Here is an 18,304-nt window from a genome sequence, read left to right as displayed (position 1 = left end):
TTTGGCCTGCACCAAATAGAGAAATCCAAAGTAGGAGGCTAATCATGTAGAATTTTCCGTAATTTTGTATATGGTAGAATTATATTCATATGTCAAGCGTGCATATAAGTTTAGAATTCATCATAGGTATGATATATAATAATTATATATTGGCTATAATTTACTTCTTTGTTCAAAATTAATTATGAAAATATCAATTGACAAACTGATAGTAAATTAGTAACGTCCCTATAAAAGTATTATTTTATTTTATATAGGCTTTTATCAACAATAGCCACACAATATAATAGATGAACAGATTTCAAGGTTTTGAGTTAGCAAAGAGATCACATGCCTAAAAAGTTAACAATTTTGAGCAATTGAGCTCAATACTAAATCTAAATACATGCAAATTTTGGTAACAAGTCTAAAGAAGGTTACATACTAAAATTAATTAGCAATAGTGGAAGTAGCTCCTCTAACTTATATTGTGTTATTTTCCTCTCTTTTTTCTACAATGTGAGATAACTTGATCGCATATACACAACATATACGGGGTTCAACAAATAGGCTGATAGTATCTTCTAATAACATATTATGAGTCAGAACAACTTAACTTAACACTTGTTAACCTTTATTATATACTCCTATATTAATAATTTTGGAATATAAAAAAGATTTAGAATGACGGCAGAGCTCTAGATTAGAATTCAGCTTAACTTTTGTTGCACCAAGTAGAGCTAGATATGTTCGTTTCCGCTGATTGTCTCCTAGAATTAGAAGCAGTCAACCGTTTTCAGGATGCTTGTCCTTTTGATGGATCTTAAAGACAAAAGAATCCATCTTAGCTTCTTGTATTGGTATTAAGAAACTAAATAAACTAATAAAGCAACGCTAACACAAAAATAATTAACTTAGCTTTTTATCAAAAGCAAATCCTACTTTCTATCATATATCATGAGTAATTATATATATATATGTAGTGGATGACATTATAATTACAATTGATTGATTCTTAAGGCTTATTCTTAGGCATTTCAATATCCAACAATTAGAGATTTTTGTCAAATCTTAAGTGTTGTCTCATTTTGTGTGTCACTAATTTTTATTAGTTGTTATGATTACTATATGTTCCATAACGCACCACTTTATAATTAAATTTTAGAATATTCTATTAGAAATGCGACAAAGATTATGCAAGGATCACGAATTTGACTACAAGATACAACACGAAGAACAATCTTCTAGGCGCGATACGCTTTCTCAAAAGCAATATCCCGACCCTTACTTTGAGCACGGGTTGCACGGAGTTCACTCTCAATATACAAAGAAGAACAACAATGTTTTTGCTCACTAAGAACAATGTCAATTAAAAACAAATAATGTGTTTTGGATTTGCAATGATGAATTTACTTTTGTGCTTGAGTGTTTGAGAGAGTTTTTCAACATCATTCAATCATATGAGAGAGGTCTCATATATAGAGGATCATTACAATGCCTAAAACTTAAGTTAAATGCATAATAACCGCTCAAGGCCGAAACAAGCAACATTCCGCGAAAAACCAAACCCGGACAATAAGGAGCGCACGCTCCATGGCCCTGCAGTACTTATGGCTTCGTTTCCTTGATCCCTGCCCAATCTGAGCGAGCGCTCTATCTGAGCGAACGCTCTATATAGGCATTCTCTATATCTTACGTTGTTAAGTCACGACACCTTAACCAAGTGACTTATACAAACATAATCATGAATCTAATCATACAAGTGCTTTAAATCTCCAACATATTCTCTTATCAACCGATAAAAACCAATGATACACAAGAAGTATATATACAGAGTATGAGACGAGATTTGAACTCATTATAAATTAAGGTATTATTCTTTTGGACTAATTTTCAGTCAGTTTACTTCAATTTCTTTCTGCAATAGTTCAGTCAAGTTTCTCTCGGTCCAAAAAATTGGGGCCTTAAACTATGCGAGATTTCATGCTGACTTGGTTGACGATTAAAAAAGATAACGGAAATGAATTTGATGAAATTTGCTTCATTTTATAGAATTTATCTTTCTAGATTGAAGACCAATGACGTAGTACTTGAGAAAATAGAGTAACAAATTCTTCTAGCAGAGAAAAAGGTAGATTAAGCATATAATCTTAGATTATAAGTGGGTTGTGATTATAGTATAATGTAGTAATCAGAGATTAACTAATTAACCTTGGTTTAGTAAGTATGCTTAAAGTGACATCTCTTTTATGGTGGTAAGCCACTATCGTTTAGACTTGTGCTCTGGAATTCTTCAGCATTAAATAAAAACAGAAATATGATGACTACAAAGTCTAAATAATCCACCCATTTAATCATCCCCGATACGCCACGTCTATCAATAATTGCACCTAATCCTTCCATTACGAGTTATTCAATTATAAATCATATATTATACACTATATCTCGATTTGGTGTGATTAAGTATAACAAATTCATCTTTTCTTAGATTGATTTGTTTATTATGGGTCCATCTTATAATGACTGATTTGACTCGATAATCTATACTAATATATTAAAAGGCGTGCCTAAGTCAGAAACAGTGCCACGTGGCGCTCTCCCTAAGGGAGTTTTACTCCATGTAATCCACAACAATAAAAAAAAAATTAGAAATTGCATAGTGTAAGGTTTGATCTCGGAACCTCAAGAACATACACTAAAGTCTTAACCACTAGACCAAATAATATTTAATGTTATCATCTTAAATTATAATTTTAATAAATGAAAATTTTCCGTACCCGAGGCGAATAACTAGTTTATTTTTAAAAAATTAGTAAGAAGGATTCCTCTAGGCTGCGCTCGTACAAAGTGTTCACCTAAAGGCCCATTACAAGCCAGACACTTCTAACCTTCCTTCATCCTTAAATCCCAAGCAAATACTTGAGATAGGAATTAAACTTTAAAACTTGCTAGGAAAGATGGAAAAACTCACCACTTGAGTCAATCCCAATTCCTGAGCCTACTATATTAATTAATTAAGGGTGTATTTGCTCCTCAGCAAGAGGACAACATATTGAGTGAAATCAGTGAATTGTATACCTCTTGAAACGACAAAATAAACTTTCATTAAACCAAAAAAAGTAATGAAATAAAATATTATTTACAATTTTACATCATGTGTTTTCAATTGCATGAAAACTACGAGGCACAAATCATACACACACTAAGTCATGTTCCAAAAACTCTCCTTAATTAATAAAAAACACAATGTAAGATTGTTGCCAAATTGCTAAGAAAGTGTGATATTAAATTTATTATGAAAGGGTTTTTTTTTATTACCACCTTTTAAAATTACATTTTTTAAAGATAACTATGAAGTTCATTTTTTTAAATAGCCACTTTATATAACCTAATTAAATCTCTTTGAATACATACCAATTGATAGATTTCGTTCAAGAAATCAGTCTTAAAAAAATAAAAACCTTATATACATTCTAATGAATGTGTAGGTGATGGAATCATTCTGAAACTCTTTTTTAGGATAAACTCCTTGACATAATTTGTCAATTAGTATAAATATAGAAGGATTTATGTCATATAGATTAAAAATATATATAAGGTGGTTATTTTGAAAAACTTGATTATATAAGGTGGTTAAAGTTAAAAATTCCATTTAGAAATGAATTTTAATTTTTGAAATTACACACACATATATAATAGTCTATGGTAAAAAAACAGAGAGTTTAGGTATAGTTGTATAAACGAATAATTGTTTTATAAGGGTACTCCATTCGTCCCTTATTAGATTTTTCATTTCTGATTTGGGCACCATTCATAAGTAAAGGAAATTAAATCCTCAAAAAAAATTGTAATATATATGTAAAAAATAGTTATGATGAATCTTGTTTGATTTGTCTTATTGTGTATATTAAGAAAATCAAACCTTTATAAATTTTACTAATATATAATTAAAGGATATTAACGATACACACGTATATTGACACACATAAATTGGAGAAACGAGAAATTAAATCTAATAAGGTACGAATAGAGTATAAACAAAACAAATGTTGGCCATCATAGTGTTGGACCAGGAGAAATGAAGTGAAGCAAAGAATACGCAAACTAAGCCAGCTGCGAATTTCAATTTTCAACCGTGTCAAGCAAATCAATTTTAAAGCTTTATCAACCCGTACTAATTTTCAAACTCTTCAATCATTTAGGGCCAGTTTAGGCTGATTTTTGTCCTCCGGAAAACAACATTCTCACAGTATACGGCGTAAATCGTAAGTTAAGAGTAGGCAATATATATAGCAATCCTTTTTCTCTTGCCTTACTGGATAACATGCTCCCATCAGGAGAAATTGAAAGTTTTTGTTGAAGTAATCATGTAATAGCATACAATATATGTGTGTTTCACACTAATAAAACAAGATAGATGAGTTATTTACTTTAATTATAATGCAAAAGAACTTCGCTCCTTAGTGTTGTGAAGTGGACTTTCTCTCCTTATAATATGTGCGACCCATGCTCATATTTAATAGTTTTTTTTTTTCTTTTTACAGTAGTGAATGATAGACGTTTAAGTTAATCAATTCATATAATTGATACTCCTCAAGAAACATATATGTTTAGTTACAACAAAGTAATATAAACAACTACATATAAAAGAAATATGTGAAAATCTGGATGTCAACTAATTAAGTCGTTAAAATTTTGTTGTCTAACTTGTGTTAGAGACTTGTAGTGCGATAGACTCTTAACTTGTCTACTTTCTCTTCTTTTGTGACTTTACTTAGCGAAAGAAATCGCATGATAATATGATATCAACTACTAGCCTAGTTGACAAACCTAATTGGGGTTTAACAAAAAAAACCCTAGCTAATTAAGATTACATATAGTCCGCGATCGGCATCAATACTCTCTAACCTAAAGTAATTGTTGATAAAATTTCAAATGAACAAAAGATATTTCATTTTGATTTTCTAATTCATTTTTTTTTATGTATATATTTAGGCTCGTCATTTTGGGACCAGTATTATCTTTAAATTGCTGAGATTGGTGTAGCTAAGACTCAAAATTTTGTTAATTTTGAAAGTGAATGAAAACTCAAACTTGCTAAGTAGAAGTAATCTCCTGAAAATAAATTCTCATGCATCGTAATCCTTAACTTCTTTGGTAATATTCCAGCTGTAGATTGCTACTGATAGCTTACCAAATATTCTTTCTTGGGCACCAATTCTTCTCTTATGCGCTTGAGTTGTAGCCTTTAAACATCACCAATTAGTTTTATTTCTTTCTACTCTATGGATCAAAGAGTGCAACCTTTTATTTACCAATTAAGATAGGAGTTTGTCTTGTAAGAGATCGCCTACTTTAAAATTAAAATTAGGCAATGATAAACCCAATATTAAAAAGAAGATAAGCCCAATAGTGACTAGGTTAATTCCTTTCGGTGACTAGTTTAATCCATTTAGTGACTAGGTCTACTTTTATATTAAAATTAGACAGTCTCTTTTAATAATTTTTGTTAAGATAGTTGATAATTACAGTGTATTTTTTATTTATGTATCAAATGTATAAAAAGTTATTTTTTCTTTCTAGAAAAAAAAATGAAGTTATATTTTAAAGAATTTCAGGAAACTATCAAAATTAATTCGTTGTTTCCACAAAATACAATTTTATTTTAACTTTTTAAGACGTACTTTCTATGCTATACTTTTTCCTATCGTCCCTCATATTACCTGAACGATTATTTTTTTCCTGTGCTAATCAAAGAAGGTGAACTCCCAATAAACTTAACAATGAGTTTATGTAAGTAGTAACTAGTAAGTACCACACTTATAAAGTTATAATGTCCTTAAGCACTATTTAACTTCAACACCATAGTGATTTTGTTAGTCGACCTCTCATCCATCGTGCAATTTTCTTCTTTATAACAATGGACAACACTCCACCCCCACATTTCATATACTTCCTCCGTTTCTAAACACATCAAATGAATATTTTATATCTCACAAATAATACTCCTTTATTACATTTAAAATGAAACAAAGAAAGTACAAAATGTAATGAAATGTAATACTTACCCTATGAGGTTACAAATAAACCACGCCACAATTTGTTCATCATTTTCCCAATTGTTCGTTTACTCCAAAACCAAAATATTAACTTAATAGGTGTCACATTAATTTCAACCAAAAAAAAAAACTCAATCCCATGCACATAGAAATATAAGGAGAAGATACTCATAATTATAAAACATATATAAAGAAATTATCATTGACAATAATTAAATTAATCAAAAGAATATATGAACATATATAATTCATATTCATTTTTCCCTTGTACATTACTCATTCATTTACACTACATTCCCTAAACCTAAGACAAAATATCACCCTAATTATCCCGCCTCCTCTTCCAAGAACAAAACATACAAACAAAAAAAAGTTACATTCTCTCAACAAGACTATGGTTAGTGTTAAAGGGAATAATCATTGGACAAGGAAGAGGCTTAGCTAAATAAGTAGGGTTTTCATCTCCGGCCATAATTACGACGATTTTCGTGTCGTTTTCGCTTCCGGACGTCGAACACGACGCCATTTTCCGGCTTCCATTGTTGTTACCATTATTGGAGGAAGAAGATTTTCTAAAAGAACAAGCTAATAGAAGTAATGCAATAGCAATAAGACATAACATAAGTGCTAATCCACCAAAGAGATATGGTATGGGTGTATTCCAACGTTGGATAGTTCCATCTATCATGGTGGTGTTGTTCTTTGAAGTTGTCATTACATCCCTCATCATCTTTTGATCACTTTATCTCTCTAAAAAATATTTCTCTCTCTAAAATGTTTGAGTTGGTATGGTGCTAAGAAGAAAATGAAAAGTGTTAATTACTACATAATCAATAAGTTGATTGGTTAAGGTTTGCTTTTATAAAGGGTAGGTTTAGTGTTTTTTGTGAAGTTACTAAAATGTCCCTATGTAAGAAGATTGGATCAAAGAGGATTCTTTCTTGGTCACTACTCATTCTATGAACTATATAGTGTATGTACGTAAGCAACAATAACACATAGAAGGAATTTCTAGGTTATAATAAGTAGTTGTTTTGATTTTGAAATTAAACCATTAAACCACTTGTTAATTATGGTATCTATTCATGTCACCCTTTTGCTTAGCAGATTAGACAATCAAATGAAAGAATATTTTTTTACAAATTTATATTATTCTTTCATAGGATTTGCACCAAAAAAAGAAGAAAAGATAATAATATAGACATATGTGTCATATCATTTGACATTATTTACCCCAAATTCTCAGTTTTTGTCATTTAGTATCATTTTCTCAGTATGTAAATTGTACATTGAAAGAATTATACTCCATCTGTCGTCTCGATTTAACAGCAATATTTGATTTTGTTTGTTTTTATAAACAACTTATCTTTATATTCATAGATATGTACATGGCACATTCTTGTACACATTACAAATATTGTTCACCTGCATGATGCATATTATTATGTGTACGATAGATGAATTGCAATCATCAACTCATGCTAAAGATGCCTTTTGGATTAGTGTTTTTTTAATTTTAAAAAAGACTTTAGCAAAAATGATAATATTGTGTGATTGTATGTTAATCAAGTATGGAAGAAACTAATTTCCAGTTTGAATAATCAAGCAACAAACCCACAGAAATTAAAGAGGAATTCAGTGTGAATTTTGTCTAAAGCTTGTGGAATTTATTTGGACCCACTAGACGTGTCTTTTAGGTTGAAGCATATAATTTCAACCTGCTTTGCTTTCCCATATCTACACACTTTTGCCTCCTAGATTAAAGTACGCAATGATTTGATGCAGTTCTTAAGAAAAAACTGATTTTGGAATCAGTAATTGTTTATGGCACGATAAGATATCTTTCGTTTTCAATTGATATAATCACCATAACCGATTGAGTTTTTTTTTTCAATAATGACATTCAATTGTGAGAGGATTATACAATGTTCAAAAATTACTACTGCATATAAAACACTGTTGCTTTTTTTTTTTTTTTTTTTTTTGATAAGGATCAATCTTTCATTTCGATAGCATATTGTAAATCGAATTGCACATGTCTTATTGCAATCGTTTACTCAAGCACAAAAAATACGATTAGTCTCACTCAACCAGTCATCCAGTCCGTTTGGTGCCGAAGCAAGGCTATAGTTTGGAGCTATTTGGACCCAAAACAAGATCTCATATACTTAAGTGGGGCTTCAATAAGCCGAAAGTCTAGCCGTTGGATTTACAATATCAATTTATCGTGTTTCAACTTATCATTTGAGCATTTTTTTTAAACTTTCATCTAATCTAAACTTATTTAGTCTTAACTTATTTAAAATAAATATTGTGACATTTTTTTTAAAGAAAAGATCACACAAATCTATCCAAATGCGCAATAGTATATTAAAAGGGTTTGAAAATCTAGTATATATTCTACATTTCTACTACTCTTTTTAGAATAGGTTACACAACGTCACCTATGAAACATGTAATAATTGACAACATTTCTATGTTGTTGTTCTTTCTTTTTAGGCCTAGTTAATGGAAAAAGACAAATAGTAATAGTAGATGAAGGTGCACAATGAGAAAATAGTTGGCCGAAAGTGGACAACTTGACAATACTGTCAATAATGGATTCCAATTTAGAGTGGAAAAATGAGTAGGATTTGGATGAGGATGAATGGTAAAAATTAATGGTATCTAACACAACTCATTAATTGGCCAATGAGATAATTAACTTATATGTGGGCCTGTAATAAAAAAAAAGAAGCAGTTATAGGTGGAGGAGCCCATATGAGTAAGGTCATCAACTTTGAAAAAAAGAGATTTGTTGATGATTTGCACATTTTATTATTGATGACTTATTCAGACTACCCAACCTTTCATTATTACAATGTTCAAGTTTTGGACTAAATATTGGGCTCTAGGTATGAAGTTTATGCCCGATGATTTTTATTGAAGTCTAGTTTACTAGTTTACTTTAGCCCTGATCTTAAACTTGCTCTGTCTGGAATGGAGTTTGAGGGTTTTGATAGAATTTTTGGCCCTAAAAATAGGTTCAGCCTCTTGACTTGAAATAGACCAAGTTTTCGGCCAAAGTCCAACCCAGCTTGTGTGATAATAAGCTTTATATGAAAGTTCGGGTTTGATTCGGGTCAATTTTTATTGAGGCGGGTTATTAAAAATAGATAATTCATTCATCTCATACTAATTGTTATGTTTTAGTGTCTGTTCTCTTCGGCATAAAACAACTGAGTTGAACTGAACTGAACTGAATTGAATTGAATTGATTTAAACTGAATTGAATTAAATTGAATGTAATAAATATATAATAATATTTAAAAAATTATAATATGAATATTAAATAATAATTATAATGATAAGTATAATAATGAATAATTAATTATGAATAATAATAATAGTATTTTCGATATTTTAAATGATAGTTATAAATAAATAATATTAATAATCATAAATTAATAATAATAATAATTAATGATAATAATGATAATTAATAATAACTATTTTATATTATTTGTATTAATATATTAATACTGGATGATAATTATATAATAACAATAATATCTAAGAAGTAAGTTAATATTATTATTTTAATAATAAGATTTAATAATATAATAATATTTAGTAATAAAAATAATGATTGGGTCGATTTGATTGGTTTATTGGCTAAAAAACGTGGGTTTATTTATACTTTTGACATAAACCATGTTCCTCCTAATAATAATAGCAATAATAATGAGTAAAGCTATAATAAAAAAAATAATATATAGAAATAATAATAATAATTAATAATATATAAAAATAAATAATAATAATAATAATAATAATAATTAGTAAAATAAATTAGACCAGCATAGTAATAGTATTTAACAAAATAGTTATAAAAGAATAGAGCTGAACTGAACTGAACTGAACTGACCTGAACTGAACTAAGCTGAACTGAATTGAGCTGAACTGAAAATAAGCTGGGGAGAACAGGCCCTTAGTCGTTAGTCCCTCCTCTCTTCCTCCTTTTTTTTCACAAAAAAACCCTATAGAGTCTGTAGTTTATTTTCATCCATGGTAAGCTCCTTTTTGTCTCTTTTTATAGTTTGTAGTTTATTTTCTTTTTTTATTTCGTTTTTTCTCTGTTTTGAATAATTTCCATATGTGTGATGGCTTTAGTTTCCTTTATTGATTTTGTAGTCAACCTTCACGGTAAGGGTATTAGTTTGGTTTCTTTATATGTTGGTGGGGTTTGAACTTGGCTCCAGTTGAAAATTAATTTGTTGATAGGATTTTGTGCGTGATTGCAACGACGGTTAGTACTTCGTGACAATCGGTTGAATTTACTCTAGTTCTACATCAAAATTACAACAGATTGCTAGACTCTCTCGTAAAAGGTTGCATCGGCAGCTATGTAAGAGAGGGTATTTAGAAAGGTTTTCATATTAAAATTAAGTTTCTTTCAATTTGACCTGTATTAGTTTATAAATTCTATTGTAGATGTCGTATTCATATTAATGAATGAATTTTCACTTCAAAAATAAAATACTAATTGTCATATTTGAAAAATGAAAATAAATTAATCCAACTATTTTAATAATAGTTCGATGCTAAAAAAAAACACTGAAATGACCTATTTTCCCTCATTTTATTTAATATTGACCATGGAAATCTTAAATGCATAAAACAATTGTCATGAATGTACAAAACAAGTTTGATAAGGTGCATTAAAGTAAGTTTCTAGATGAACATAAACAATTTGTATGAAAATAAGTAAAGGAGGATATAGATACAAGGAATGTTGGATGTACTAATTAAAATTATTGGATTTGCAAACAATGAATTTGGGATGAGCATAAAGAAAAATGTAGATGTACATAAATAAAATGTTGTATGAACATGTGTTCAAATAATAATAATGGATGTACAAAACAAAAATGATGGATTTGCATAAAAGAAATTTTGGATCAACTAAAACGAAGCTATGGTTGTACATAAATGAAATATTTTGTATGACTATTAAAAAAGAAATCTGAACACCTGAACAATATTGGATATACATAAACTAAACACATAGAAAGGCAGTTTTGTAAAACCGGAAAATAAAAAAGCTATTTGCCCAACAAACTATTCAACTTTTAATCTCGTAAATAATAGAGCATCAACATTTTTACTTTGCGGAAATTAATCTTATATCAATACTAATATATTAAAAGATGTTCGTAAATAAGGATTCGTGTTACCTGACGCTATCCCTTAAGAGTGTTTAATTCATGTAAACCATATACACCAAAAAGAAATAAAAAATGCATTATATAAGATTTGATTCCACGACTTCAAATTACTATATTAATTAATGTGTAACAACTAAACCAAGTGATATTCGGTGTTATAATTTCAAAGTAAGATATTAAGTAATACAAAATTAATTATCCGCAACATAGCCTGAAATTACAAACTAGTCTATATTAAAATATTTAAAGGCTTTCCTAAGGAACTACAAATGGCTTAGAGTGTTTTATGCCATGTACTCCACATACAATAAAAAAAATAGAAAATGCCTTAGGTAAGGTTCAATCCCATGATCGCAAACATATATACTAATGTCTTAACCACTAAAACAATTGATATTTGATGTTGTCATTTCAATGTAAAATATTAATAAATAAAAGATATAAATTATCTTGGGCATAATCCGAACCTAAAAACTAATTTAATATAATTTCTAGCCCCGTTTTACTTCAAAAAAGAAATAAGGGATCATTATCTACTTTTTTTTGTTTATGCTTTTTTATGCTTTGTGGGTTTTACTAGGTTCTCAAAGAGTTATCACTTATCATGAGCTCTACTAAGGATGTCTTGACCTATTGGTTAAGATTAAGGTTTTGTGAACGATAGGCTACATGTTCGAATCCTCCTTCCTTAGGGGTGAAAGTTCGGTGTACGATTTTGATTAGGCCCTAATCCAATCCGATTCGAACAAAATTTGGATTTCAATTTTCAATCTGAATCAAAACCGATTAGAGTTTGAATCTGATCCAATCCAATCCAAATTTTCATACTCTAGATTGGATCCGATCTGAAAATTTTGATTTTTTAAAACTCTAGTTTTTCAATGAAATAAATTAAGCACAAACAGCCTAATAGATTTAGGAAATGAATAATTAAGTGTTGTTAGGATTTCACGGGAAAGGTTGAAGTGATACACCTATTAGGCTATGACTAGGCTTTTCTTTTAAAAAAAAATATTCCAATTTAGTACTTAAACCCAATCCAGACACATAATACAAGACGTATTGCTGTTCGATTATATTGAATTTTTGGACTCAATTACCCTCAAGCCAATCTGATCAAAAATTTCATTTTTTTCAAAAATCTCAATCCGAATCCATTCCGAACACAGTTAGAATCCAATCCAAATTACTAATTTGAACTGAATTAAATTTGAATTTTATTTGAATAATTTTCACCCCCAAACCTTATACCTCCTCTTCTCTCCATTGTACTTTACTGCCTTCGTGGGCTGTGGCTCATATAAAAAAAAAAAACTTTATCACGGGCTCTTAACGGACCTGGGCTCAATTTTCACGGATTCTCACGCTTTCTCTCTCTGGGTACATTTTGTTCATCTCCTTCCTTCTGTTTCTGTCTCTTCAATTTCTGCAGCACCAGGTACTCCCTTTTATTTTATACTTTCTTTCTTTTGCAAATTCGCCAATCTAGTTACTTCTTAGATTGTTCAATTATTAGTTTAGGTTTAGTTGTCTGTAATTTAGTTAGTTTTTAATTACTGTAAATGAATGGAAATTTGAGAACTAGAATTCAAACTATGATACTAGGGTTTACTTCCAGTGGCAGTAACAAGGGGTAGCGTCGCGTCGTCGGAGTCTCAGAGAAAATCATAAAAATGGTGAGTTACTGAGTTTCTGTAATTTCGTGAATGATTCCTTAATTTTCTTAGGGTTTAGCCGTTTAGGCCTTTAGAATTAGGGTTAACTTTCTTTCTCTTTCCTCTAATCCTCTCTAATGGCAGTTTGAACTTTGAATAAACCGGTCGAGTGCTCCGACGACGAGCCTCCGACAGGGCGACAAGCAGTTCACAGAATCACAGTTGTTCAGGTAACCATTGAAATTTGAAGTTTCCTTAATTTGATTAACTATTGAAGATTTGCAATTGTTGGAATTTTGAATGTTGGGCTGAATTTTGATTGTTAGTTGTGAATTGTGATTGTTGTGAAGTATGATTCTTAGCTGGGTTGAAATTTTGATTTGTTAGTTGAGTTTTGATTGATTGTTGTCATATTTGAATTTGTTGAGTAGGAAGAATAAGTAAAATTGTTATTGAATATTCGAACTTGTGGAATTTGAGAGTGATATTTTACATGTTGTTGAGTTTGTGGAAATTTGGGAGTGATATATCATATGTTGTTGAAATTGGAAATTTGTGGAATTTGTGAAATTTGTTAGTTTATTATTGTAATTGTGGGAATTGATGATTAGTGAATGAGAAATCTAGTAATTACGAACTTTTTTTTTTTGAGTTTCTAGTAATGTAAAGTTGCGCTACCCCTGCTCGAGAATCCTGGATCCGTCCCTGTTTACTTCAATATCAACATTAATAGTCTTATGTTAGTTATTGAAGAATCGAATTGGTTGATTTTTGTGATATTCATTCAATTAAGTTGTGTATTTCATTGCAATTTTTTTGTTCAAGCGTATCATAATCATGTGATTGATTCAATGATTTCTACAATTGTTTATCATCAAAATAAACTACATAAGAAATGTCGAATGATACATCCGAATCAAATATGTCAAGGGATTGGGGGAAACAGCCCAATCTTCTAGCAATTTATGTTCCGCATAACTGGCGAATCGGCTCGTTTTACTTTGGTTGATTGTGAAATTAACCTTCTTAACTTTCAATTTGGTAATTAACTCCCGTTGCTTTCGTCAATTGTGAAGTCATGATCTCAATAGAGTTTAGCAATTAACTCTCTTTGCTTTCATAAACCCAATCTTAATCAATGTTTTAATTACTGGGCACGAGTATGCGTGTATCTAATACAATGTATACATTATAGTGAATGACGATTTTCTTACAAGATTTTGTTGGCTGGTAGCCATGGCCATGATTTAACATATGATAATCAGTAAGTTAAAACCTCTCGTTGTTATTGTTAAATTGTTCTAAGTTTCATATGGTGTAGTAAATATGTTCTTTTTTGTATGTTTATTAGATGTCTTCCCCGTGTTTGGACTTATTCACAGATCTATAGGCGCATGCTCGAGAAACTTGCTCTCTCTCTACGGTTCATTAGTGGAGATACGGCGTGCAAACTTTCTTTGGCTTATTATTTGTCTGAAAATAATAAAAAGCTTGGAGCAACCTTTTCCGAGACATGGCATTGATTAGGCAGAGTAATTGGTATAAAATTTTGAATGGAGCATTGCTCGCCAATATAGAGATAGATAAATTGGGAACAAGATGGTATGCTAGCCATAAAAAGGTGGACTGGGATAAGCTGAGGCCGATGATAAAGCAGAGGATAGAGAAGAGAGCTAGAGGATATCCAATTAGATCTATGATTCCTGTTGCAGAAGAAATTCTTCAAGCTCGATCTATTGTCATCCATGGCGTATCTGCACTACTTAAAATGTTGCCAGTTGTAGCATGCAAGTAGGTTTATTTCTTACGTTTTTGATTCATTTGCCTGTATTTATGTTGTGTTTCAGGCATGGTTTGCTATAATTTGAGGGAAGTGAATGTTAAACAGTTGAATATGTTTAAATTGGTCAATGGGGAGGGAAGTGGAAACGTTTACTCTTCAAGGAACAAAGAGAGGGAATCTCGAGAGACTGAACAACTTACCTATTGAAAGAGTGAGAAACTCACATAGGTTGTATGAAATTGTTTTCTTTCAAGAAAAACAAGCTAGAGATTCATGGAATAAAGAGAAGATTGTTGTAGAAATAAGCTTTAAAAAGACACAATAAATTGTTTTTCCTACGCGCAGTCCCGATTAGATTCTCTAAGTTCGACCATGCTGCTGTTTACAATCCCACAAGTGATACCCATACAAGCAGCTAAGCATTGTGTTTTTCTCTTATGCTTTCTAAAATTAAATCAATGAACCAGTAGTTGCTCCTTAGGAAACTATGAACACTCTCAACAAATATGAATGATAGGAAACTACCTATTCCATAAAATCCGTAGCTCGCAATGCACCATGATATGGCTCTGGACTTCTTACTGCTAAGATAGAATACACGCACCACCAAAAAGGCACTTATTGGGTGTCTGTTTCTGCATATTACCAGTTGTGCTGTCCAAGAAAATGACTTCATCTTAAAACCTTACTTCTTTAATATTCTTGGAAAGTGGTAAAGGAGTAGCAGAAGTCATGGTCAAAAGTAGGTTAAGACACAAGTTAAAACATTCTTTATTGAAGATAATTTTCACCTTCTTGTCTGAGTTTTGAAGTTGCTTTGTCTTTTCCGCTTCTAATGGATGCAACTTATTTCAGGTTCTGTCCGGAAGTACATGTTGGTGAGGCAGGTCACCTAATTCGTACGTGTTTTGGTCACAGACGTTGCAACAAGAATCAGGTTCATAAATGGATCAGCGCTAGCCTAAATGATATACTGGTTCCTGTGGAGACATTTCATCTTGATGACATGGTCCAAGATGTAATTAAACACCAACAAAGATTTGATTTTGAGCGTGTTCCTGCTGTTGTTGAATTGTGCAGTCAGGCAGGAGCTTCTTTACATAATCTGGATCTTCAATCTTCTAACTGTATGGCGGACTCAATAGAAGGCCTTGCTTTAAGCGGACCTGATTCCTTGTCAACAAATGACTTAAGAACCATAGGAAATAGAACGTTAAGGGCATGGGAAGCACTTAGACAAGGTGTGGAGAAGCTCTTGTTAGTCTATCCAGCAAAGGTTTGCAAGTATTGTTCAGAAGTTCATGTGGGACCATCAGGCCATAAGGCCCGACTCTGTGGAGTATTCAAGTATCAAAATTTCCGAGGGAACCATTTCTGGGAGAAGGCAGGTGTAGATGATTTGGTGCCACCTAAGATAGTGTGGTATCGTCGACCTCAAGACCCTCCGGCACTTTTGCATGAAGACCGCAATTACTATGGACACGCACCTGCTGTAGTGGATCTCTGCACTAAGGCTGGTGCTGAACCACCGCTTAAGTATATGTGTATGATGAAAGTTCAGGGATTAAGAGGGCCGCCTTCTGAGAAGGTTTCAGGCTAAATGCACAGTTTTTGCTGCTTTGGATATGCATTCACTTGCCATCATCCGGTGTTTTGGGCTTAAATAAATTTTATTGCAGCAGGATCTTACATCTTCAAATAAACTATATGGAAGACTATCTGGTAAGCCCCTGCAACCAAATATACTTCAAATAACACTTTGTACGAGTGCTTAGATTTTAGTTGATTTTTCAACATTTATCCTCCAGATACGGTGACATAACCAGACGCTGCTGAAGTTGGGGTTTATGTAGTGATTGTATGCAAAACAGAGATGTAGATGTGTAGGGTTGGTTAATCGGCATGGTAGTTCAATGGATTTAAGAGTAGGATCAAACTCATCAAAATACAAAAGTTATAATTGGATGTCGTTAATAGGTAGAAGTTTTGATTGATGTAAGGGTATTTTTGTCTAAAGTAGGTCGATATGTGGAGATTTTCGATCATAGGGTATTTCACGTGTTGTTAAAGGTCGGCCTGCTTTTACCAGGCGTTGCCCTACTTTACCATATTCTTTCCAACGTTACCCCCACCTCCCTCTCTAGCTTCACTTTGTCTCTCTCTCATCTACCACCACATAGCTTTACCACAAACACTACACCACCATGACTAACACCACATGTCCACATCCACCTGCCTTCACCATCATTGCCTCTCATTAGTCATTACCACGAGTGGCGCAAAGAGCCACGTTTCCGCTTGTCTGCAACAATGTCCCACCATTCCGAAAAAGAGCCCATGTTTAGTAAGTTCATTATCTCGGAATAATTCAGACGTATAACAAACATGTCTTGTTCATGGTCGAGGCGTATGAAAATTATGTCAGTACCATGGCCTAGACAGTTTGATGTATGAAAATTACGCCTGGGCCATGGTCTATACTTACTCTAAATAGCTATGGACCATAGTCTGGATGTATTTAGCATGTTTGGTTCATGGTTGAGACGTACTTTTCATGTGTCTGGCTATTTTCCGGTACAGTAAAATAATTGCCAAATAACTTGAATTGGGGGGGGGGGGGAAGAGGTGGAGAGAGAGAAGAGTTAGGAGAGGTGAGGGTGAGGAAAGTAGGTGCCATAGTTGGAGATTTTAGGGCAATGTTTAGTTCTTCGCTTATATTGGAATGAGTCACTATAGAACTAGAATTGTAGGCAATAACTTAATAAAAAACATAGGGTCACAAATATTAATGTATAGCTCAAAATCTACACATGCTTATTTCTATCCCTCCTTTCTCCTATATTCTTACTCCTCTATTGGCCTGTCCTTTAATGATCTGCAAACCCCAGTCTACATGGCGGCTGTAGTTTGTCATATAAACTAGGTCACCCACTATTGGACCAACCCGACCAATGACCAGGTCTATAGATGTGTAGTTATGCTCCTTTTTCTTCTTTTTGCAAGGTATGTGCTGTGTTTCTAAGTGGTCTCCGGCTTGTACAGGTTGCATGAAAGAACTCAAGAGTCGTTGTATATACTGATCTTTTGACTTGTACACAGCCAATATGGTAAGCTTATAGATGACGGATGGTTACCTACACCCTGCTTTCTCTGTGTATCTCATGAATTGGCTCCGGTTCACGCCAGGTCCTACCGCTATTGTTCCAAAGCGAAGATTTATAATTTTATCGACACATCATAAATGAGTTTTTTTTATATACAGCTTCTTTGTTATTACTGGTAGAACTGTTGATAGCAATACTAGCTGTCCGACTCCGATGTGCTTTTCTTTTTGTGCTGCGCCGGCATACAAATGCTACCCAGCAAGATGACCGATGAGAAGAAAGCCACTATAAAGAATGTCTTGCTCCTTCCGGCCAAAATCTTGGTCTACATATTCCGCTTTGATTTTTTTTGTACCAAAGTTGCAATGTATTATTTCTGGTTACTAGAGTGTCAATGTTTTTTTTTTGTTCATTACCAATTTGACTGATCGACCAAATTTGAATAATAATAGTGGATCATATCATAAACGACAACATATAAGTGTTCATTATCAAGTGATTTCTTTTTAGTTCTTTA

At 32.1% G+C, this 18,304-nt stretch overlaps 1 protein-coding gene across 6 annotated transcripts; it reads left to right on the top strand.

Annotated features, from left to right (window-relative positions):
• The first annotated feature begins 12,565 nt into the window (after positions 1–12,565).
• LOC104907353 (APO protein 4, mitochondrial) lies at positions 12,566–18,304 on the top strand. 6 transcript variants are annotated; one of them, XM_048639390.2, is made up of 7 exons: positions 12,566–12,683; positions 12,851–12,921; positions 13,045–13,130; positions 14,096–14,164; positions 14,283–14,691; positions 15,539–16,405; positions 17,726–18,304. In XM_048639390.2, the coding sequence occupies exons 5-6, from the start codon at positions 14,414–14,416 to the stop codon at positions 16,281–16,283; spliced, it is 1,023 nt and encodes a 340-aa protein (XP_048495347.1). In that variant the 5' UTR covers positions 12,566–12,683; positions 12,851–12,921; positions 13,045–13,130; positions 14,096–14,164; positions 14,283–14,413; the 3' UTR covers positions 16,284–16,405; positions 17,726–18,304. The 6 variants fall into 6 exon arrangements, with proteins under 6 accessions (XP_048495347.1, XP_048495348.1, XP_048495352.1 ...); XM_048639391.2 differs by having other exon boundaries at positions 14,252–14,691; XM_048639395.2 differs by lacking the exon at positions 17,726–18,304 and adding an exon at positions 16,492–17,290 and having other exon boundaries at positions 14,252–14,691.

Source organism: Beta vulgaris, chromosome 2 (genome assembly GCF_026745355.1).
Source record: "Beta vulgaris subsp. vulgaris cultivar EL10 chromosome 2, EL10.2, whole genome shotgun sequence".
Taxonomy (NCBI): Eukaryota; Viridiplantae; Streptophyta; class Magnoliopsida; order Caryophyllales; family Amaranthaceae; genus Beta; species Beta vulgaris.
This window is presented reverse-complemented; position numbering and strand designations above follow the sequence as displayed.

Excerpts from the sequence above, each read along its gene's own strand:
- LOC104907353 (XM_048639393.2), top strand. The coding sequence starts at position 14,414 with ATGGCATTGATTAGGCAGAGTAATTGGTATAAAATTTTGAATGGAGCA. Across the intron at positions 14,692-15,538 it reads TTGCCAGTTGTAGCATGCAA|GTTCTGTCCGGAAGTACATG; the intron begins GTAGGTTTATTT and ends AACTTATTTCAG.